Source organism: Conger conger, chromosome 10, assembly GCF_963514075.1.
Source record: "Conger conger chromosome 10, fConCon1.1, whole genome shotgun sequence".
NCBI classification, from domain to species: domain Eukaryota; kingdom Metazoa; phylum Chordata; class Actinopteri; order Anguilliformes; family Congridae; genus Conger; species Conger conger.
In genome coordinates, this window is record NC_083769.1 from 32628721 (window position 1) to 32651924 (window position 23204).

The 23204-nt window shown below is 42.7% G+C and overlaps 1 protein-coding gene across 5 annotated transcripts in view; it reads left to right on the plus strand.

Moving 5' to 3' along the window:
• The window catches only part of slco4a1 (solute carrier organic anion transporter family, member 4A1), a 37909-nt gene that overhangs the window by 8604 nt on the left and 6101 nt on the right, over window positions 1–23204 (plus strand). For 3 of the 5 annotated variants that reach the window (XM_061257722.1, XM_061257727.1, XM_061257723.1), the window contains exons 2-12: window positions 7790–8843; window positions 11522–11612; window positions 12170–12291; window positions 12527–12638; window positions 14179–14333; window positions 15234–15459; window positions 17701–17863; window positions 19096–19271; window positions 19712–19776; window positions 20034–20182; window positions 20434–20594. In XM_061257722.1, the coding sequence (XP_061113706.1) occupies window positions 8033–8843; window positions 11522–11612; window positions 12170–12291; window positions 12527–12638; window positions 14179–14333; window positions 15234–15459; window positions 17701–17863; window positions 19096–19271; window positions 19712–19776; window positions 20034–20182; window positions 20434–20594 (2231 nt within the window). In that variant the 5' untranslated portion in view covers window positions 7790–8032. Of the gene's footprint in view, window positions 1–5440; window positions 5537–5566; window positions 5768–7789; window positions 8844–11521; window positions 11613–12169; window positions 12292–12526; window positions 12639–14178; window positions 14334–15233; window positions 15460–17700; window positions 17864–19095; window positions 19272–19711; window positions 19777–20033; window positions 20183–20433; window positions 20595–23204 lie in introns of those variants that run through there. The other 2 variants (XM_061257724.1, XM_061257726.1) reach the window with 2 other exon arrangements.

Sequence of the window (23204 nt, forward strand, 5' to 3'; positions counted from 1 at the left end):
AATAATAATAGTAATACACGTTATTTGTCTAGCACCATTGAAAACACAGTTACAAAATTAAGAGATAAAACGAACAAAAATACATAACAATAAACACATTATAAAACATAATATATGAATATGATAACAATATATGAAACTATGCACTCGTATCTGCCCGACTGACGCATTGTAAACGGCATCAGTGCAGCGCAATTTGTCCGACTGTTCACCATATTATTTATGAGAATATATTTAATAACATGAAGTATTGTTTAACAATTCGTCTACATATTTGAGGGATTATTTTACAACAACATCTCCATTTATATTTATCATCCTAAATCATATTTTTTGGGCACTCCAGGGAGCATCAATCAAACAGCTGTTTGTTTATTCGTTTTTGCAAATTAACTCTTCATTTATGATACGTGAGAGGTAATATTTCATTACATTACATTACATTACATTACAAGGCTTTTAGCAGACGCTCTTATCCAGAGCGACGTACAACAAAGTGCAAATTAAACACAAGAACAAGTGCAGAGGACCTGAGAGGACAGTACAGTTCCGAGTCCTAGTGTAAACATGCAGAAAATCAGAACCCTTTAAGAATGCAATCAACAACAATCAATTTCGATTTATTTTATACAGTGGTATCTGTTGTGTATCATTTTCAACTTCTCGTCACGAGCATTAAAGGCACAGTTTCTCATTTCTCCAGTTAATGTGCGTACGCATGGGTCAGAGTTTCCGTGGAGGACCGCACATTTTCCGGTCAAGTTCGTTTTTTATAAATGCCAAAGTTTGCTTAGAAAGTGGCGTACGCATTATTTTGTGCCTACGCAACGTTTATAAATGAGGCCCCAGGTCTCTGACTCGTGGCAGTCGTAGGTGCCTGAGAGCCTCTTCTGTTGAAAATCACGTCAATGAAAGCCTGAGTGGCATGTGCCAGTTTCAGCAGTCTGCGGTCTCGGATTTGACTGAAGTTAATTTTGTATGTCTAAGGTTGCACGTAAACTTGAAAGCATCAAAGCTTAAAAAATATATATATATATATTTATGACATTGTTCTGTGTATGGTCTTTTTCTCCGATGGGGCCAGCATAAGAAGACATTCAAATTAGGGATCATGGAACAGTAACCAGTTTTACTGTATATAGCTCTGTAACACACTGATAATGACACTGCTGCAAATCTTTATTACCCTTACAACATGACACCTCGAAAAAAGTGCTTGAGCTAAAGTTTTATTTTAGCTGTTATATTTTGCATAGCCACAAGGGGGAGGGCCTATAAAAAATCAAGAGCAAGGCACGCAAACTGTTCCTGCAGTTTTTCCACAATTATGATCCAAGTGAACAGAAGCGAATCTGATCTCTAAACGTTAAACATGACACATTTCTTCTCATTTTAAAGCAAGATTATTTTTTATTTAATTAAAAAAAAAAAAAAAAAAAAAAAAAAAAAAAAAGCCCTGTGATAAAGTTTGGGAACCCTGTCAGTTATTACTTTTTAACTCTGAATAAAAATTTCAGCTCTGGAATTATACTCACCTGACTCATTGAAGCCCTAACGAGTAAATCACCTGGGTCTGGGCCTTAGTAATTCTTCTTAAAAACGAATAAATAATAATCCAAAAGGGTTTTGCACAGGGCCCTTTTCCTGTTTTTATCATTTATAATCAGTAAAAAAAAATGTTAGTTGATGTTTGCTTTCGATCACATACAGATTCATTGTAACAGACATTTAAACCAGATCTTTGGTGGTGGTGTACTTGACATCTAATGAGAAAAATTCAAACAATTTTGATCTAGCAAGAGCAGTGAAGTCAGGTACATACGTTTTCAGGGCATTGGTGCAGGTGCTGGGCTGTTGTTTTAATGGCATTCATATGCGAGAATGACGACTAGCATGTGTAAGTTGAGCCAAACATTGTCAGGATAAACAGCGCAAGCCTTCATGAATAAGGGAATTTCTCTTGGCTGATTTCATGAGCCCAGCCCTTTTCGGACCCTGCCAGCTGGAATGACTACCATCTGATGACATTCCACTCAAAGCAAGCTCTCAAGCCCGAAGTAGGATGCTACATCTTTGCTTGTAACATGAAGTTAGCCCCCGAATCTTCTGACGGCGAGCATCAGATCCCAGTGGGAAAGTTGTCTTGAAGTGAGCATGTGTTGTCTTGAAATGCCTCCGCCAGTTACATTCTTTTGTCACAGATACGCTCTCATTGCACAGTAAACGCAAAGGCCTTATACCAACTGATATAATGACATACTTCTCTGTCAATTGAGGGTTAAATTGTAGGTTTTCTGTGTGAACATTTCACTTTTTTATAGTAGAAAGAGACAGTCTAGTTATCAAGTGCGCGCTGTTGTGAATGGTGTTTGGAAAGTGCTGTTGCCTTGAACCACTTAAAGGGCCAGTACAATTCAGCCCTCGGGCCCCCAATTAAATAGGCCTTATAAAAGTGATTGTGAATACTTTGGCCTTTTTAAGCAAAACAGTAACTGTTCATAAATACATTTTAAGAAATAAATCTAACATTTTGGCCCACTTATCGCCACAGAAAAAATGTGGAGCTTATTCAGAAGTAAAAAAAAAAAAAAAAACTACATAAATGTAATGAACAAACTTGAACTTGCATTAGTAGCATTAAGTACAAATATCTTATGTTCAGAATACGGTATGTAATCAAATTTTTATGACATTTGTTTCTTAAAGAAAAAAAGATTAAGCTGCTCCTGGCATATTGGGCTTTCTTAAGGGCAGTTTTCATCGGGGCAATAAAACCAAGCCAAGGCTTGATTAAGCTCTTGAATGTTTGGAAGCATATGCATATGCAGCATACCTTTAGAATACTTGCAGACGTGTTACTTGTTTGCCACAGGAGAGAGATGCACTGAATTTGACACCAACAACTGCATGCCCACTGTGTAAAAAAGCATGAATGTTAATAGCATGAATGTTAAATAAATAATCCATGATAATTAAATAACCACGTATAAAACTGGGGGAAAGAGAAAGGGCCCAGAATAATAAGCACCTTGAATGCAGTGGTAGAAAGTTTACTTCATCTTAATTGGCGCAAAATAATAATTGACATTAGACAGCAATCCGAACACAAAGACAGTCTTATAATAGGCCTACATGCAGCTATGTGTAAAGCATTTCAGGATGTTTCAGCTATTTAATCTTGAAATGCATGACAAAGAGCTGCATTTAGGCTAATTTATTAGCTTGGCACTGTGATGTACGGTGTACAGTGTTTTCTTGAGTTCATTTCTTGGCATATCTTAGTATGAGTGTGGGCTGCTGAAGAAATGTGTAGGTGCCTGTTTAATGGTTGTATGCATGCATGATTTGTTCTTTCCTTTCATTTTTCCCTACCTGTTACTGACCCCATGAAAACATGGTGCTTGAACATTCAGCGTGAACTTGTGAGTTTTTAATTTTATTTATGCACTGAATTTGGTTGTTTGCCATTCCTGAGCTCACTAGTGCGTTCTTGCTTCTTAACATTGTACCAAACTGTTGATTTAGACACAACTTATTTGTCTCTCATGTATTTGACTCAGAAACCTAAATCATGTGACTTCCCGGAAAAGTCCTGCTTAAATCCAAGGCAACGATGACATAATCCAGAAGCCTGTTTTTGGCTTGAGAGAGTTCCATAAAAATTCAGAAAATAAATCATGTGACTTCCAGTAAAGTCCTGCTTTTTTAAAACAGATAAAGATTACATCATTCAGGATCTCCACAGGATTCCTACCACTACAAGTACATTAAATCTTTGAAAGTGTTTTTTGGTGACTGAAAAATTCAGTCACCAAAACTATTTATAAGTGAACTATTTATAAGTGTCCGTTTCCTGTGTGGAGGACTTGCAAGAGGCTGTACATCAATGGAGGCTTTTTTACAAGAAGGGAAGAAAAACAAGAAACTCCAAAGTAAACCTTACTCTCCTGTGTAGGCTGTGCCTATTGATTTGGGCATCTGAATATTTGATCACTCCAAAGATCTGTTTGTCCTGAATATCCGGAGCGAAGGACAGACAACAAACACTGCTGTGTGTTTTATTTTTTTGTCCCTGTTCTAGTCAGGATATTAGCCATGTGTTCAAAGTGTATAATAAATTAATTGCTGCACATGCTGAACTGTACCTGCCACTGTTATGCCAATTTTATATCATATTTTCACATGAAATAAGTATTTGATCCATAGAACAATAGGACTTAATACTTGGTGGAGAAACCTTTGTTGGCAAGCACAGCGGTCAGACGTTTGTTGTAGTTTTCACCAGGTTTGCACAGATCTTGGGAGGGATTTTGGTCCACTCCTCTTTGCAGATCCTCTCCAAATCCTTAAGGTTCCGAGGCTGTCCCTTGACAACTCGAAGCTTCAGCTCCCTCCACAGATTTTCTATGGGATTTAGGTCTGGCTAGGCCACTCCAGGGCCTTAATATGCTTCTTTTTGAGCCACTCCTTTGTTGCCTTGGCTGTATGTTTTGGGTCATTGTCATGTTGGAAGACCCATCCACGACCCATTTTCAGTGCTCTTACTGAGGGAAGGAGGTTGTCGCCCAAAATTTCCTGGTACATGGCCCCATTCATCCTCCCCTCGATACGGTGAAGTCATCCTTTCCCCTTAGCTGAGAGGGGGTTTCCACCTCCATGCTTCACAATGGGGATGGTGTTCTTGGGGTTGTACTCAGCATTTCTCTTCCTCTAAACACGGCGAGTCGAGTTGATGCCAAATAGCTCTATTTTGGTCTCATCTGACCACATCACCTTCTCCCAAGCCTCCTCTGGATCATCCAGGTGTTCTTTGGCAAACTTCAGACGGGCCTGTACATGTGCCTTCTTCAGCAGGGGAACCTTGCACGTGCAGCAGGATTTTAATCCTTCACGGTGTAGTGTATTACTGATGGTTCTCTTCGTGACTGTGGTCCCAACTGCCTTCAGGTCATTAACAAGCTCTTCCTGTGTAGTACTGGGCTGATCCCTGACCTTTCTCATGATCATTGATATCCCACGAGGCAAGATATTGCGTGGAGCCCCAGACCGAGGGAGATTGGAAACTATATTGAAACTATATGTCAGTTTGTTCGAAAAAGTAAAACATACTCATGTTTTGTGTGGACTTCATTTCTAACTACTTAGCTGTAGAAATGGGGAGGGAGGTCTCATGAATGGCAGGTCAGTTTTGCAGTTTTTACTGTAATTTTATTACTAGTCTACCATAGATAACTTTTTACTATATGCCATTATTAGGAATTATTTGTATTGGCTCTTCAGAGAAGCCTTTAAAAACATTTCACAGATCACAAATCCAGTCTCAGTACGGAAAGCAGTGTCAAATAGCACCTGCACCTGATTGGTAGTGCTTTGGTAGGGGAGGAGAGGAGGTGATTCCCCTTTTAATGGTGATGTCAGTTACACTGAGAGCCAGTTCGCAGGAAGGGAGAGAGAGGAAACACCTGTCTGCTGCCCGTCTGTCCCACACAAATGGACACTTTGCTTTCTGATCTTGGACCACAATTTAAATGAACAGGTTTGTCTTACAGTTCTTAAGAAAGTGATTTTCTGTTAGTGTTGGACTGGCATTCACTGTGAAGTGAATGAATGAGCCTCAGGAGAGAGGGAGCTGCAGTTGGCTCATTGGATTAGTCTGCATGTGAAGGCGCTCTAATTCTGGCCGGCGGTAGGATTTCTGAGGCAGTGTAACAGGATTGGCGCAGAGGGTGTATTTTGCTGTAAGAAGCTTGGCCTCAGAGAGTTAAAGGTAAGCAGATGTACTGTACATGGTGCATTGTCTGTCTTTCATCGGTAGTTGTTTAGAGTATAAGGAAGAGGTCAGTTAATGTGGCATAAATGTATTCCTCTTTACCTTAAGGGACCATTTAAATCAAAAGGAACATTGACATTATATTGAATGTTTTTTGAAAACAAGATGGATGAAGCCTTTTTTTATTTTGTAGTTAATCTTTTATTATTTGTATCAACTTTTTGTTGCACTACTACTAAAATCCCAACTTTCTAATCATTGAGATGTGTTCATTGGTGTGTATGCAAAAGCTATGTAAAAGACAATTACTCTTCTGTGTTGCTGAGATGGAGGCTAATATGGTTCAAACTAGCGATATTATCTCTGTGTTTAAAGCACCTGGTCATGCTCTCACTCCTCTTGCATTTCAAACCAGTCAAATAAAGAACTTACCACATGCTGTATACAGTGAAGATGAATGTATCGCACAATGCATTTTGACCACAGCTGCGCAGTCTTGTCCAACATCTTAGTATTAGCAAGTATTAGCAGGTGATGTAGAAGACTGAAGCAAGACAGTTACACTGTGGCAGCATTTTGAAGGCAAGGCGGAGGCTCTGATTTGTTGAGTTGGCAATCAGTGATTCTGTGTCCCTTCGGGACCAAAGTGCATCCTGCAGTGGGAGAAATAATTTCAAAATGCAGAAAATAACTGTCTAATAAATAATTGTCTAAATTTTTAAAGGCTGAGACCTTTGCTATAAATAGGGTACATGTACAATAGGGTGCACGTACACAAACTGCAGGCCACAAACATGCACGTACACATACCGTTGGCTCACTGCTCTCTGGGTAACAGTTGCGACACATCACCGCAGCTTGCCACGCTAGTGTAAACTGGGTCTCTCAGCTGGCAGCGCATCGAAAGCATAACAGCCACAGTCAAGTATGATGACATGAGTTTTCCCGCAGGAAGACCGCCATGTCAGAATGAGTCTCCAGGAAACCACCTAGCTGTCAGTTCAGCCGAGAGGAACGCCCTTGTGGCATACACACATTCATCATAGCGGTGCACACACTAACAGAACCTTAGTTCTTGTTTGCATGGCTGGTTATTTACCGGAGGGGTTGCTGCCATCCTCTGGTTTTGTATCAAAATAGATTGCTAGTCCCTGCTGTGATCATTTGGCCTGCATTCAATGCAGTAAGCCTGCGTTTAATTGTTCACCACCTTATCACCTGTGCTCAGTCACTTCTACTTCGTATGTAGTACCTATGCAAGATCACGACCAGCAGTGAATGGACCATTATGTAAATTATTAACAGTATCTTAGATCAAAGTTATGTGTTTAATGCCCAGAACTGGATAATTTTTTACCGTTTGTATGTTTTGAAAAATGAGAAAGGGAAGTGCGAGTTTCATAGCACTTGTGCTCTGTGGAGACATCATTTGTTTTCTCTAGGGCTCAGGCTCCCAGAGCTAGGAGATAACAGCACACAGGCAGCCACATTCTCGGGTACCAGGCTCCAAACCAGCTTCCTTTGTCCTCTGTCATCACAATGCATCACAGCTCTCAGCCCTATTCACCTTTCGTTACAGCCATTTTCTCATATCTTTGCGGCTTGGTGCTTTTTAGATATACAGTAGCTTTACTGTAATGTCTTGGGCTGTCATTGATGAAGCTGGTCAGATGGTTTATTACGCAAGTGTCCTGGCTGCACATCTGCTGTGTGACAGAAGGAAGAGCCGTATTAATTTTGGTCTGGTAGAGTTTTCCATTCAAGTAGAGCTAATCCCCACTAAGCTTTGTTTGGTGGCTCTACTAAGCCTGGCCAGCCCAGCCCTACTGCAGCCATGGGCATAGCATACAGTGCCAGTGAAATGAAAAGCCGTGATTGTAAGCAGTTTGTAATTTCCATTGTATGCATGCAATCTGTCTCACTGAACTGTGGAAATGTGTGATGATGTGTTGATGTATGCTTCGGAAGTAAACATGGTGTGAACCACACTGAAGCTTTTGATTTCTTCTCATTTTGCAGGATGAGGTCTTGGAGGGACGAGGGACATTGGCGTATCGCTCCCGAATAAGTGTCCTGTGTAAGAGAGACAGTTGTATCTTTTCACTCTGATCCACGGTTCCTCATCCCACTCATCCCATGTGCACAGGGACAGGAAGGACCAGTCACCAGCTGAGGAGCACGTGTCAGTAGCCCTCAGTTCCCCTTCACAAACTAAAGAAAAATAACAAACCTCTCTCTCTGCTCTCCTCTTTGGAGCAAGCAATGCCCAACCTTCTCAATGCAGATGCCTCCTTCAGCTCCAAGCAGGAGCTCCTGGACCTCCACGATGGTCCAATCGATGCCAACTTAGACACACCCAGCCCCGTTGAATTCCAGCTTGATGATTCACCCACCGGCTCCTGCACTGGAAGTCCCGCTGCAGATGGACTGGAGGGGAGGAGGATTGGAGCCGCACTAACAGGACAGAGCTACGGGGACAAGGCTGAACCCCCGTATGGAGTGAAGTTCGTCCCAACGGAGTCTGAGCATCTCTGTGGCTGGGGCCCCCTTACGCCACAGGTGATTCAGGCCTTCAACACCCCACAGTGGGTGCTGTTCTTCCTCTGTGTGGCCTCCTTCCTCCAGGGCATGATCGTCAATGGCTTCATCAACACGGTGGTGACCTCCATCGAGCGGCGCTTTGACCTGCGCAGCTACCAGACCGGGCTGATCGCCAGCTCCTACGACATCGCCGCCTGCATCTGCCTGACCTTCGTCAGCTACTTCGGGGGCACTGGACACAAGCCCAAGTGGCTGGGCTGGGGGGTGCTGATCATGGCCCTGGGCTCGTTGGTATTCGCCCTGCCTCATTTCATCACCCAGCCCTACCAGGTGAGCGTGCTGGAGCAGACGGGCTTGTGTTCGGCCAACTTCAGCAGCCCCTGCCAGGAGAGCGGCAGCAGCCTGTCCAACTACCGCTTCGTCTTCATGCTGGGGCAGTTCCTGCATGGCATGGGGGCCACGCCCCTCTACACGCTGGGTGTCACCTACTTGGATGAGAACGTTAAGTCCAGCTATGCGCCCGTCTATATCGGTGAGTGCTGTGTAGAGCTGTGGAGCGATCTTACTTTTTTTTGGGGGGTATCTTTAAATCTTTAATTATTTTGTCATAATATAAGAAAATTTTAGAATCTTTGTTCGGTTGCACTGGCAGACAGATGCTTTAAAAAAAGTCCTAGACCAGTGATGCTCACATCTGGGCCTCTACGCCAGTACTTTGTTTTTAGACCCAGGTCGTCTGAACTACTCACACATGATGTGAAAAATTGGGCGACATGTCAGGCTCAAGCACTCCTGTCTAAATGTATTTCCTTTATTCCATTTTGAAGAATAAAAACATTAAGCATATGACGAATGTTTAGCTAACTTTATACACCTAGCACTTTTGTACAAGTCTGCTAATGTAATGGCATGATAAAATAGTTGATACAGATAGAGTTCTGACGCTTTCAAATGGTATATCTTGTGGCCATATTCATAGCAAATTTGAAATGAATGCAAATAAGGGCTGGTGTGACTTATTGGGTTAATAAACCAAACAAATCAAAACATGCCAATTGCCAATATAAACACAATATTTTTTATTTCGTTTTGGCCTTATCAATGCAGTACTAAATGCCCGTTACCACTCCTCTTTGCACAACAGCTGATCATTCCAGCAGTTTCAATGGGCAACGGGCCATAGCCTCACCTGTGTAAACAAAAGGCTGTTTGTACATACCTATCCAGTTTAGTGTGAACAGTCTGCACAGAGGACAGGATCATGTGACCTCAGTGGAGCCCTGTGTCATGCTGGATGCTTTGATAAGTTGCAGTTTCTCATTTTGTTTCTTGGTGAGAAAGAAAAAATAAGCTAAAAAAAATCAAACAAAGTTCAAATCATGAATACTAAGTATTGGTTTGATGAGAGACAGCCAAAAATATTCCACACTGCAACAGACTGATAGAGGAATTTCTATGTGCCTTCTATTTGTTGTGAGTTTCTGAAATACTGTAAGGTCTTACTGTGTCACATAATCTGTTCAATTCCTTGTTTCATTCAGTCCCTCAGACTCAGAGAGGGTGGGGGCCTGGGTCAGATCAGTTGATATGTAATGGTGTAATTGTCAGTTGTCCTCAGGTTATGTAATGGTATCTCCTTCCTTAGCATTTATCCTCATTCAAGTAAGCCATTGTGTTGAATGTGGTTAAACCTCTATTAGTGCTTGGTGAGAAGACTTCCATCTCTTGTATGTATTTAATGAATAACGACATGCTGTGCATTTTGGAATTCACTCCAAAAGAACAGAAATAATTCTATTGTGTCTGTTAGGTACAAGTCTTCTGTACTCAAGTGCTACAGTGTGACCGAGTGATCAGTGTATACTTAAGACGTTTAATTAAGATCAAGTATTGCTCTTGCAGAAACGGTTGTTTGAAAGGATGTGGCGGTGATGTTGTAAGGATTTAAGTGTAATGTATGGCAGTTTTTGGGCCATTGTACACTATATGTAGATAGTGTCACTCTACTTCTTAAATGCCTCTACATTGCCAAAGGCACAGGAAGTAGGTAACCCCAGCAGCACCCAGCAGAACTAAATAGCTTTTTGGAGCTCCTTTTGAGCTTGTCTGAAGAGTGGGAAAAGGGTGGCGGCTACCAAAACAAACAGTGTACGTGTGACGCCTCATGATTAGTGTGACTTGGATGTGAACTGGTCAACAGCCTGGCATCGCTTAGCTTCCAGCCATTTCAGCACTCCTCAACAACAAGCCGAGGGCAGCAGCTTGACCCAATTGCTAAAGGACGCTCTGTTCTTGCGCTCGTCTGAGGTTCCTGTTTTTCTGGACCTAGTTGATGTGGCCTACCAGTACTGTAACAGGCATTTACTAATGCTGTCTGTGAGACTTACTAAAACACTCACATTTATTTTCACAGCAGTGCTGCCATGGAAACCGGTGTTTAAATTATATTTAGAAAGCGAATTTGTCATGCAAAGCAGGATGGAGTTGTGCCCAACATAGAACAAATACTAAATCCCTCTACTAAGTTAGTGGTTAATTGTGGTGTTTATGCAAGCCATTTCAGAAATGTTTATGCAGTATAAGGCCTCTACACTGCCTTCAAGTAATTTTTTTTCTTGATAGATTCCTGTATAATCCATTGATCCCAGAACTGTCAGCAAATAAGATTCTGTGACCCATTGACCTCTCACAAAGTAGAAGATTCAAGTTTATGATTAATTAAAGTGTCAGTGTGAAAACGTAATTGTGACCCAAGCATGACCCAATGGCTCGTAAGCTATAGAAGAACATTGCACACATTTCAGTTTTAGTGACGCTCTTGCTTGCATCCAAGATGCAGCTGACCCTGACTTGTCTCACCAAAGGTAAAATTGGGTAGAATCCACAAATGGTGTCCCTCTCAGGCTCCCATACATCTCCATTGCACTCAGTCAACTTTATCAGCAGGTCCGCCAGTTCCAACCCAGACATCAATAAAAGGTAAAATGTCTTTGGTGGTTTCCTGCTCCGATATCAAAGGCGATCGAGACAATCACAATCTGCCCACCCTCCCCAGGAAACACGGCGAATACACTTGATCTGGCTGAGAGCCCCATCCATCAAAAACTAGAATAACACAAGCGCGCACGCACAAGACCGGTGGAACAATGGTGCCTAAGCCTGGCTTATTTGGCATCCAGACGACACACTCACTTTGGCCTCTGTTCCCAGGGATCTTTTACACCGCGGCCGTGGTGGGACCGGCTGCTGGATACCTGCTGGGAGGATTGTTCCTCAACATGTACACAGAGATCCATCTGATGTGAGTGGCCCGCACTCTGCTTCCTCCTTCCCCTCGCCTGCCTCAGGGGAGCGTGGCAGTGTTGGGTGGGGTGGGGAGATGTACAGGCCTTATAATAGCATGTTACCAGCTGTACTTTATTGTTCCTTTATTCCACAGAGGTACAGCACTTGTGCTCCTGTCTGCATTGGGCTTATTCCATGAGAAAGTCTGAGTGACAGTAAGACATAAATTAGCATACAGGGAAAGGTAACATGATCTCTGTGTGCTTCAGCATGAGTGTTACCTTACTTAAAAAAGTACTTACTTTCTAAAAAGTAATTACTTAGCAATTTTAGCTTCCAACATTTTCTCCACCTTCCTTGTGGCTTGCTTCTTGAATGAGAAGGCTGGCGTTCACATCAGGACAAATATCAATGACTTGTAACTCCTTCCTGTGGCCATATGAAAGTGTTTTCGCTGCAGTTATCCATCCACGTTTTGGGCTCACGGTGACTAACTGCGATTTGGTCAGCTGTAATGCTTGATGCATTATACGGTACATTATATAGCACTAAATCTCTCCGTTCCTCCCTCAGGACAGAACTCACTCCAGAGAACCCTCTCTGGGTGGGGGCCTGGTGGATCGGCTTCCTTGTGGGGGGTGCTGCTGCTCTGGTCATTGCCCTCCCCATTCTAGGATACCCACGCCAGCTCCCAGGTGCTGCTCCAGACCCCGCTAGCTGAGTCTTTTATTCAGTTTGAAATAATACTCCCATTCAGCACCATGTGACGACCGTTCCTTTCTACAGCCTGAGCACATCACATTTTGCTTTTGTGTTGTTATGCTGTTAAAACATAAAGCATTTCTTACATCAGATTTCTGCCCACCATCACCTGTGTGCCCTTTCAGCCCCACCCTCATCTCTCTGCCTGCTTTGGTGTCCTTCCTCCAGGCTCCCAGCGATATGTGGCCATGCGGGTGTCAGAGGCCCACCAGCTAAAGGATGGAAGCCAGGTTACAGCAGCAGACCCACAGTTTGGCAAGACGGTGAAGGACATGCCCAGGTGCTAAGGATGTTTCTTTTTTTGGCAGTTATCAAAAAGTATAACCACTCAGTATAACCACCACAATGGGCAAATTTGGCTCAGGCGACATCGGTTCAGGTGGTAATGGCAGTCGGAGGGTTGCCGGTTCAATCCCGTGTGTCGAAGTGTCCCTGAGCAAGACCCCTAAACCCCGAATGCTCCTGACGAGCTGGTTGGTGCCTTGCATGGCAGCCATTCGCCGTTGGTGTGTGTGTATGAATGGTTGAATGAGAAGCATCAATTGCTTTGGATAAAGCTGAGCAAATGGGGAGAGAACATTAAGAATAAGAACAGTCCACATAAGACAAATGCAAATGTGCATCCTCTCCAGGCACTAATGTTACAGTGATTACAACAGCATACGAGTGTGACACATCACTGGTTACAGTGATTACAACAGCATAAGAGTGTGACACATCACTGGTTACAGTGATTACAACAGCATAAGAGTGTGACACATCACTGGTTACAGTGATTACAACAGCATAAGAGTGTGACACATCACTGGTTACAGTGATTACAATAGCATAAGAGTGTGACACATCACTGGTTACAGTGATTACAACAGCATAAGAGTGTGACACATCACTGGTTACAGTGATTACAACAGCATACGAGTGTGACACATCATTGGGAGAACAGGTGAGTCCGCCCATCTAGGCTCACCTTCTACAGTACCTACATGCTGTGTGCATCAAGCCTGGACAGTCAGGGTCTAGCCAGGGTCTCTGCCTCAACTGCATGACCTGGCAAGCTGTTCCACACATTGACTATACTTGCCGTTATGTACGTGGAATTTACCCTTGGCTATGACCCGCCTTTGTTGCCTCCTTTTTGTTTTACTGACAGAACTAATACTAATCTCTGTAGTTCACTTTGTTCCCTTTTCTGAATTTTTAAACCTCATTAAATCATCCTCAGTCTCCTAATTTCCTTTTTGTCCTTTGGAAGAGTTTCTACATCTACATACTGTATCTTTGCTGAATCTATCCGTTTGTTATTATATCTTCTGTTCAATAAACTTTAAACAATGAATTCATGTGAATATTCGGAGTTACAGCATATTTTCTCCTGTAATATTCACTCCTATATATTGACATTTAAAATACTGTAAATGAAGATGCACCTCAAAGTTATGCATGATAATTATTCATTGGGATGAAGCTGTCGTGAGTTTTATTTGTTATTCAAAAATTTGAATGTTAAAGCAACCCAGATTTATCTTACATTGAAAAAGGCTGAAATAAAAACTATATTGTTGTGACAGTGTAATGAATTTGCTTGTGAAATAAAGTCTAGCCATTACTTAAATGTCATTAATGCAACCTGAAACCTTGAAGAGGATGTGGTGAGGGATGTATTTATTGCTCCTGTACATGTGGCCTTAAATGGTAAAGTGACGTCCACGGTACATCTGGTATTAGGTAGCCTGACTAAGTCACTGCCGATCATTGCAGTAAAGATGCTACTTTGTGAAATGTATTTTTATACTACGTGTTCTCTCTCTCTTTCTCTTTAGGTCCATCCTGCTCCTCCTGAAGAATCCCACGTTTATCTGCCTGTGTTTCGCTGGGGCCACTGAGGCCACTCTGATAGCGGGCATGTCCACCTTTGGGCCCAAGTTCCTGGAGTCTCAGTTCAGTCTCAGTGCCTCTGAGGCTGCCACCTGGTTTGGTAAGAGAAAAACAGTCCTACATGATACTACTGAGTTCAACCCCTACGCACCCTACCCAATAGTGTCCTGTTCCCACCTGTTCCACTGCCAGAACCTGCAGGTTCTTTCTGTATAATATACGCCGTATCCGTCATCTCCTGACGGAGAAAGCCACCCAGCTCCTAGTCCAGGCGCTCGTCATTTCCCGCCTGGATTACTGCAACTCCCTCCTAGCCGGTCTCCCAGCGTGCGCCATCAAGCCCCTCCAGCTGGTCCAGAATGCTGCAGCCCGCTTGATCACCAGTCAGCCCAGGTCGGCTCATGTCACCCCGCTTCTCATTGGCCTCCACTGGCTTCCTATTGCCGCACGCATCCGATTCAAGGCCCTAGTGTTGGCATTTCAGGCTGCTAAGGGGACTGCCCCACATTACATACAATCCCTGATCACTCCCTACTCCCCAGCTAGACCACTCCGGTCTGCCAGCTCTGGTCGCCTTACGGTTCCCTCTCTACGGGCACCTGGCGGTCGAGCTGCACGTTCACGCCTGTTTTCCGTTCTGGTCCCTCAGTGGTGGAATGACTTGCCTACCACTGTCAGGACAGTAGAATCCCTCCCCCTATTTCGACGCAGACTCAAAACACACCTCTTCAAACTCTACCTTAGTCCTCCCTCCTGACTTACCCCGCCCCCCCCTTCTGATACCCCTATCCCTGTCTAACCCCCCCCCCAAAAAAAAAAACTTATGATGACGACTATATGTTTAGAACAGCAGTCCAGGTGTATTTTCCTAGTTCTGGTTGTGATGCTTTGACTTGTGGTAGAACCTATGCACTTGTAAGTCGCTTTGGATTAAAAGCGTCTGCCAAATGACTAAAATGTAAAATGTAAAAATGTCTTGTCTCACCCGTCCCTTCCACAGGTTACATGGTGGTACCAGCGGGTGGGGGGGGCACCTTCCTGGGCGGGTACATCGTGAAGAAGCTCAACCTCCGTTGCCGTGGCATTATCCGCTTCTGCATGGTGTCTGCCCTCATCAGCCTGCTCGCCATCTTCATCTTCCTCCTCCACTGCCCCAACGTGCCAATGGCTGGAGTTAATGTGCTGTACCACCAGAGCCAGAGCCCTTACCCAGACCTTCACAACGGGTAAGCCCAGGATATGCAATAAAGTACTTTGGATTGATAGTAAATACAATGATCGTTTTAATTTTAGTCTCTACAAAAACTATTTGTCTAGTTAATTTAAAAAGTTTTATTCTTTTACAAACCTTTTTTACAATACTCTTAATTTAAAGTTAACGTTAAAGACCATTTTGAGTGAAAGCAGGTAAGAGATTGAAATGTTTAGTGATGAGCGTTGTGCTGAAAAAGATTCTTCTCAGATATTGTACAGAATGTGCGTACAATAGAAGACGGAGACAATGGCTATCTGAAGAAACGAACAGGCATATCACTGAAATGTGTTTTTAGATGTGGTGAAGTCATATAAAATTGCCCTCTGGATATTAGAGAGGTACCAGGCAACCATCAACCAAATGCCAAAGACAACAGATAAAACAGAGGCAGAGCACAGCTGAAAGCAGTCCATTTATTTTAGAATATGCCAAGAAAATGCATTATGTCCCAGCCTTCCCGCTGGCTTTCAAGATGCATGCATAGATCCAAATAAAAGTGTTGTCTTTGCTCTTCTCCCAAAATTAAAGCTGTCCTCCACTCTCTGAGAATGTGTAATGTAAGGACCAGAACCCTCTGTGTCTTAGTGGTGCACTGTAGTTCCACAGGTACATGTTTACATTTCAGTGATTTAGCAGACGCTTTTGATCCAAAGCCATTTTACAGGTGCATACTTGTTTCTCAACAAGTGAAAAGCATCAAATCCATGAATCGCAAAACAGGCACATCGAGCAGCTTTAACCAAAAACAATAGTCATTGTAAGTGCAAGTTCTATTTATTTATTTTATTTTTTTAAGTTGTCTGGAGTGTACTGTCCGCTTCCTCATTTGTGAACAGTTTATTCCGGTCTCTATTTCTCAAGAGACATTTCTGGAATTTGTCATTTGCTGACCCCTTCCTTCCCATTTGTGAATAGAAATTAAATTGCCTTCATTCTTAGTACTTCATATGCTCTCATTTATTTTTTCCAGTGCATTGTATGCCCAAATAAAGTCATCATTAAAATTCCATAAACCCTACAATTTATGCAGATGTCAATGAGATTCCAGTTGTTGGGACTGGATGTCATTTCTCACCCTGCATTACCAGTGTCTAAAAAGGGAAAAACATGCTGGCAACGACATCATGGTGCGACAGGCTTGATTCATCAATGGACATGTATGGATTTGAAATTGTAGCATTAATAGTTCACTGTTGTTTCATTTTAATTATAGTTCATGTTGCTTAGATTGAAATGAAACATTTATTTCTATTGCTGCAATCACCGTGGCAGAATTAAAAGCAGAAAGGGAGGAGGGAGTAAGCCCTTTAATTAGGAAGCTGGGGGCTACTTAGGGTTTTAGAATATGTATTAATTATTTATTAACATTAATGTGGCACCAATACCCCCCCCCCCCATTCCCCTTGCGCCCTCTATGACATGATGTATACCTGAAACTCACTGAATTGTGTTTTGGCATCTACTACTTACAGTATGTAAGCTCCAACTATCAGATTTTTTAATTATGTTACATTTTTATAATATTCAGCATAGTTTTTCCCCGCCGTGTGGATTCCTTCATTTCAGGACAGAATTGCAAGGAACCTACAATACCCTCGTGTGGCCATTGGTCACATTGTATATTTCTTCTTTTTCTGCCCTATTTCATATACACTGCTTGAACCATCTAGGATGATTTGTTGCGTCTCGTGTCAAATGATATGATTAATTATAATTGGGCCTTACTCCATTTCATAAAGGTGAACTACGAGTTGATTAGTGAATCTAGCATTGGATCATCTTGGATAACTGCGTGCACCCGCTTGGATATAAAGGGCAGATCAATCACATGGCAAGAGCATGACCTTACTCCTTGTATATGACAAGGCTCTGCCCATGTCAGAATTGATGAAAGTAGGACTACGGAGGCCACAAAGTTCCAAAAAGATAAAATTTACATTTTTATTCTTGTTGTGAGTGTGATTTTACCAGGTGATTTATATTGGCTACATTAAACCTAGGGTTTTGCTGGTTTGTGCTTAAGACACTGTTGTCGCAGCAACAATCCCTTGTGAAATCCCTTCATGAGATTGAACGTCCTGACTTTATCCCAAAACATTGACAATCTATTCAAGCTAATCTAGTTAATGCCATATATGAAATAGGCCCAGGTGTCCACATTATCCTATTTTCTCTCTGATAAATTCTCTCGCTCTCCCTCTCTCTCTCTCAGGTCCCAGTCGGTAAAGAATCTGACCAATGGCTGTAATGCTGATTGCCACTGCTTGCGAGAGATGTATAACCCTGTGTGTGGGGCTGATGGGATCATGTACTATTCCCCTTGTCATGCTGGCTGCAGCACTGTCAACCACACACTCAGCAGCAGTAGGAAACAGGTACCTGTCCAGCAAACTGTAATTGGTTAAACGTGAAACCTTTCTGCAAATTTTAAAGCAAGATTGCTTTTTATTTTCCTTTTTTACTGTTCATGAATTATAAAAAAGGGAAAAGTGAACTGTGCAAAAGTTTGGGAACACTTTTGGATTATTCTTTCTCGTTAGGGCTTCAGTGAGTCAGGTAAGTATAATTCCAGGGTTATTCTGAAGTAACTCTATGCCTTCTAAAGTATCCAACTGCAGTGGCTGTTCTGTCTGGTGTTAACAACCATGGGTTCCTCTAAACAATTGTGCAAGAATTTCATAATGAAGATGAGTCATTTTCACCAAGAAGGAGAAGGCTACAAAAACTGTCAACTCTGACTATGTCAACTATTTCCACTGTCCGAAGCATTATTAGAAAATGGAAGTTGAAGTCAAGGCAAGGTCTGGAACACCAAGAAAGATTTCAGATAGAATGGCCTGAGACCTGGTGAGAAATGCTCAGAAGAACCCACACATCACTCCAAAAGAGCTGCAGAAAAGAGTAGCACACACAGGTCTAACTGTTCACAGGACAACAATACAACGTACGTTAAACAATAAACATGGCAGAGTTGCCAGAAAGAACAACCTCAAAACAAAAGTAAGCATGTGAAGTATGCAAAACAAAACATTAAGAAGCCTGAAGCCTTTTGAAACAATGTGCTTTGGACTGACAAAATTGAACTTTCTGGCCACCACCAAAGAAGGTATGTTTGGAGAAAAAAGAGCCTTTGTAGAGAAGAACACCTTGCCAACTGTTAAGCATGGAGGTACATCTATTGCTTTGGGGTTATGTGGCAGCTGGGGGCACAGGAAATATTGTGCTAGTGGAAGGAAGAAAGGATTCCAGCAAATATCAAGAAATTCTAGAGGCTAATGTTCAAAGGTCAGTCCAGACATTGAAGTTGAAGAGAGGTTGGGTATTCCAGCAAGACAATGATCCAAAGCATACCTCAAAATCAACCTTGAATTATCACCTGGAAAGGTTTTTGGAATGGCCACCACTGTCCCCAGACTTGAATATTATAGAAAATCTGTGGAGAGATCTCAAACATGCGGTATGGATTAGATTAGCCTGTTTGCAAAGCAGGTTTGCTCACACATAATAGTGAAATGTAGTGATCTGTGATGAGCATGTTGGTCAGCAGTAGAGTTTTAGGTACGTTCGGTGATTCGTGCTCTGGCTGAATGTGGCCTTTTCTCTCCAGATGTACTCCGGCTGCAGCTGCGTAATTGGTAACATGACATGGGGGGAGGAGGGTCTTGCACGGTCAGGGAAGTGCAGCACTTCCTGCCACCACATGCCTGCATTCCTCACGTTCCTGTTCGTGATCATCTCCTTCACCTTCCTCTGTAGCATCCCGGCCCTCACCGCCACCCTCAGGTAGGCCCTGAAACTCGCACCCTGCCCTGCGCCGCTCTACCCGCACTGCTGGTCTTTACTAGTCCTTGCTGTGCATGAATATACTTAGTGCATTTGCCTGCCAAATATGAATCTCTGTAAATGGATTCTCACATAAATTTACACTCTATGTGTAAATTACGATGTCTGAGATTTCTGTTTAATAGTAGACCAACTATGTGTCAACAGGAGACAATAATAACAAGCTTATTCAACACTTAAGGCATGGTGAGGCATAACTCCCAGAACCAATGGGTGGATTCTGCCACTAAACACTGATCTGGCACAGTAGCTGGGATTAAGATTAGGATTATAATAACTGAATTTGGATCAGATAGTTGTACGTGTGAGTTGTTTAGCTGTGAGCCTTGAGGGACTAAGAGAGCAGTGGGTATGTTTGAGACTGCTGTTTTTCCCTACAGGTGTGTCCCAGACAGCCAGCGGTCCTTTGGGCTGGGGATTCAGTGGATTGTTGTACGAACACTGGGTAAACTGCTCATTTTACTCAGCATCACACATTTAACCGTTACAATATAACCTTGACATACCACTGAAGCTATGTTGTATCTGTTCTAATTATCTGCTTTTCAATACCCTTGTGATGATCCGTACAGTCTCATATTTAAACATAGACCAGCCAACAATTCAATGAAATTTAAAATACAGTGAGCACCATAACTAATTGGACAGGGACCGACTTCCTTACACTCGTGTTAATCACCTGACCTGGTGCTGTGTTGCTAGGCGGGATCCCAGGCCCCATAGCGTTCGGCTCCGTGATTGACATCTCCTGCATGCTGTGGCAGGAGGACTGCGGCGAGCAGGGCTCCTGCTACCTGTACCACAACTCCTCCATGAGCCACTACAGCCTCATCGCTGGGCTCATATACAAGGTATACTGCTGTCCTCACAACTCAGTCCAGTGTGCGTAGTACATAGTGAGTAACACAGTAAAACTACCGCACATTCTAATGAGCAGATCCTCAACTAGTCTGTCGGGTTTTAGCCTCGTTTTATAGCATTTGGAGGATAAATCCATGATGATAGATTATCTTGTATAGACAAACGTTTGAGAAGTGAGTCTGAATGTGTAGTAGAGTGAGAAAGGGGCTGGGGAGCTCTCTGACTCCTCTCCCCTGGGCAGGTGCTGGGGACGGTGTTCTTCTTGCTGGCGTCGGTGCTGTACAAGCCCCCACCGGACTCACCGCAGAGCAGCTGCGAGAGCACGGACCACGGGGCGGGCGACACGGGGGAGCTCCCGGTGAAGGACGTCCCTCAGGAGATCATCCCCACTGTGGCTGCCAGGTTCTGACGAGCACCGCTCCCCGTGCCTGCGCGTCGTCATTCTCCCCCGCCCACCCCATCCCACACCACCCCCGCCGTGCTGCTCCCTCCCCCTCGAGGGCTCACAGTAAAGGTCAGGGGTCGTCACGGGGTCACGGCAGCCGGCCAGGACGTGGACGACTCTACCTGGACTGTGAAAAATAACAGCTTAGACATTTCGCCAGCAGACTGCAATGCTCAGCAGTGCTTGCGTTTGGTAATGAAAACAGACAGTTCTGTTAAAGACGGTAGAAACATTATTTCTAGTGGTTCAAATCCAAAGATAACATATTTATATGATTATATGATTTCTATGTACACAGCAGAGGTCTCCTCTCGAGGGAAGGGCACATATGTTACAGTACCTCAGTTTAACGTCTACTGTACTGGATCTTATGGACCAAGCTGAATTATACTTCAAATGTATTAAATATTAACGGTCGTCTTAACCAGATGCTTATATATGCATTAAATGCACCAGTGGTTTTGTCTGCCCTTATGACAGTATATCAATAATATCTAACAAATATGTATTAGAAAACAATTAATTGCTGACAAAACAGAATCTTTTTGATGGACTTGTCAGACGGAATGGATCTCCAGGAGTTTTACAGTATGTAGCCCGCATTAAGTCGGGATTCTTTTACACCACATACTAAACTGATTCATTTCAATATGCGTACGATATGAGTATGCACAGTATATGCGCACACATTAGTTTGTGTGTGTGTGTGTATATTGAGCCTGTATGTAGAGACCTCGTGCAGTGCAGAGTAAGGAGGAATAGAATGACCCTTTGAGGAGAGGGCCACGTTTGCAGCTGTTCTGGAAGTTCTATGCATTTTGTGTTCTGTTCACTGCTCACACCAAATAATACCCTGCACACACAGCTTAAGCTTAAGACCATCTGCACTGCCCCTAAAACTACAGAAGTAGTTTTTGAATCCAAACCCCTTATGCACTATGTCCGACTGTATTTGTTTAATTGGATCATTTTAGATCAGTTGGTTGTATTATTATATTCGTGTTAATGGTTAACAGAGAGTGGCTTTAGAGGACCTAGCCAGGACTACAGGTGAGTGACCTTGTTTGTTTAATGATGAGCTGCAGGTGATGGGTGTGTGGGTCAATACTTGATCTGTCACAAAAATACAGCAGAAATAATTACCTTAAAGTTGTCACTCCCTAGCTTTAAGTTTAAAAAAGTGAATCACTTTGATCAATACCATTACCATAATGGCAGTTAACTGAATTAATGTTCCAAGAGCAGTTTGTGTGTTTATCCGTTCAGGCATACATTTATTTGCCATGAGTTTTTTTGTTTGTTTTTTTGTAAATGTTTAAATGTTAAAATCAACTGATCCACATTCCCTTTTTTAATTTTTCATGAATTCAAAAATGTAATTATAAATTTAGTTATTTATGTAGATTATTTATTTTATCATTCAAGCCATTTTTTATTTGTTATTTTAAAAATCTGTTTAACAGTTTGCTGCACAATATGTGAAGCCACAATTAATAAGGACCTGATGTGTTTTTTCATTCTGTTTGAAATGTATTTTTATTTTCACCAACCAAAATGACTGCAAATCCTCTTCGTGGTCCAGTGATTTTCCACGATGCTTCTTTTTACAAATGTATTTCAATCCATGAAGTGGACTACGAATGTGTATCTGTTCAACTTTAATTTTGTGTTGTCTGTGCTAATGCTGTTTTTCTCTTTTGATACTGAGCTGAGGTTTCATAAGTGCATAAACTCATTTTTTAAGTTGGAGCTTAAGCAGCAGTTGGTTGTGTGGTGAGACTTACTTCCGTGTGGTTTGTGTTGGGCTCTCGTTCTGCTGTCCTCAGGACTCATTTCTGTCATCACACAGGAGGCATGGAGATCATCAAAATGGTTACCCTGATACATCATTCACAAACATTCATAGAGCATAACTTAAAACAAGGATCACATTAATTCAGCACATTTCACATGGCTTCACAGGGGTGAAGCTTGCCTGCACCATCCTGGTCTGTCACACACCTGTCACTCAGAAGCCTTTTTTGCAGGGTCATTCACCGCCTATTTCCTGTGGTGAATGGAAGCCACTAAAATGTACAATGCTCTGTGCTCTGAGACATGCGGACACGCTTTCAACGCTTAATGCTCACAGTCGAAAATGCATGCATGCACACACACAGTACTTAGCCTTTAAAATGTATTTAACCCCTTCCTGATTTCCTCTATGACAGCATATTTATCACACTGAATTGTTTTGGATATTTATAGGAAATGTGTTATTAGACATGGGAAACCTAAGTGGGATGGTGGTGTGGTTCTGCTCTGGGCCACTGGGTGGCTCCCATGCATTGGCTTCTCCTGCCCCTGATCGAGTCCAGCTGCTTGAGCTCTATTTAAAGATCCCTGACTCACTGCCAATTGTGGCGGAGCACACCTGTGGTGTTTAGGGATGTGCAGAAGCTACCGTGTGGATTCTATCTGGTCCTCTTAGCTGGGTTATTCTTAGCTCTGTGGAGGGCAGTTAGCCCTCGTCTCTTTGGTTTAGTTCCTCAGACCCACAGAGTCTTTTCCTTTAGCTTCCCTCTCCT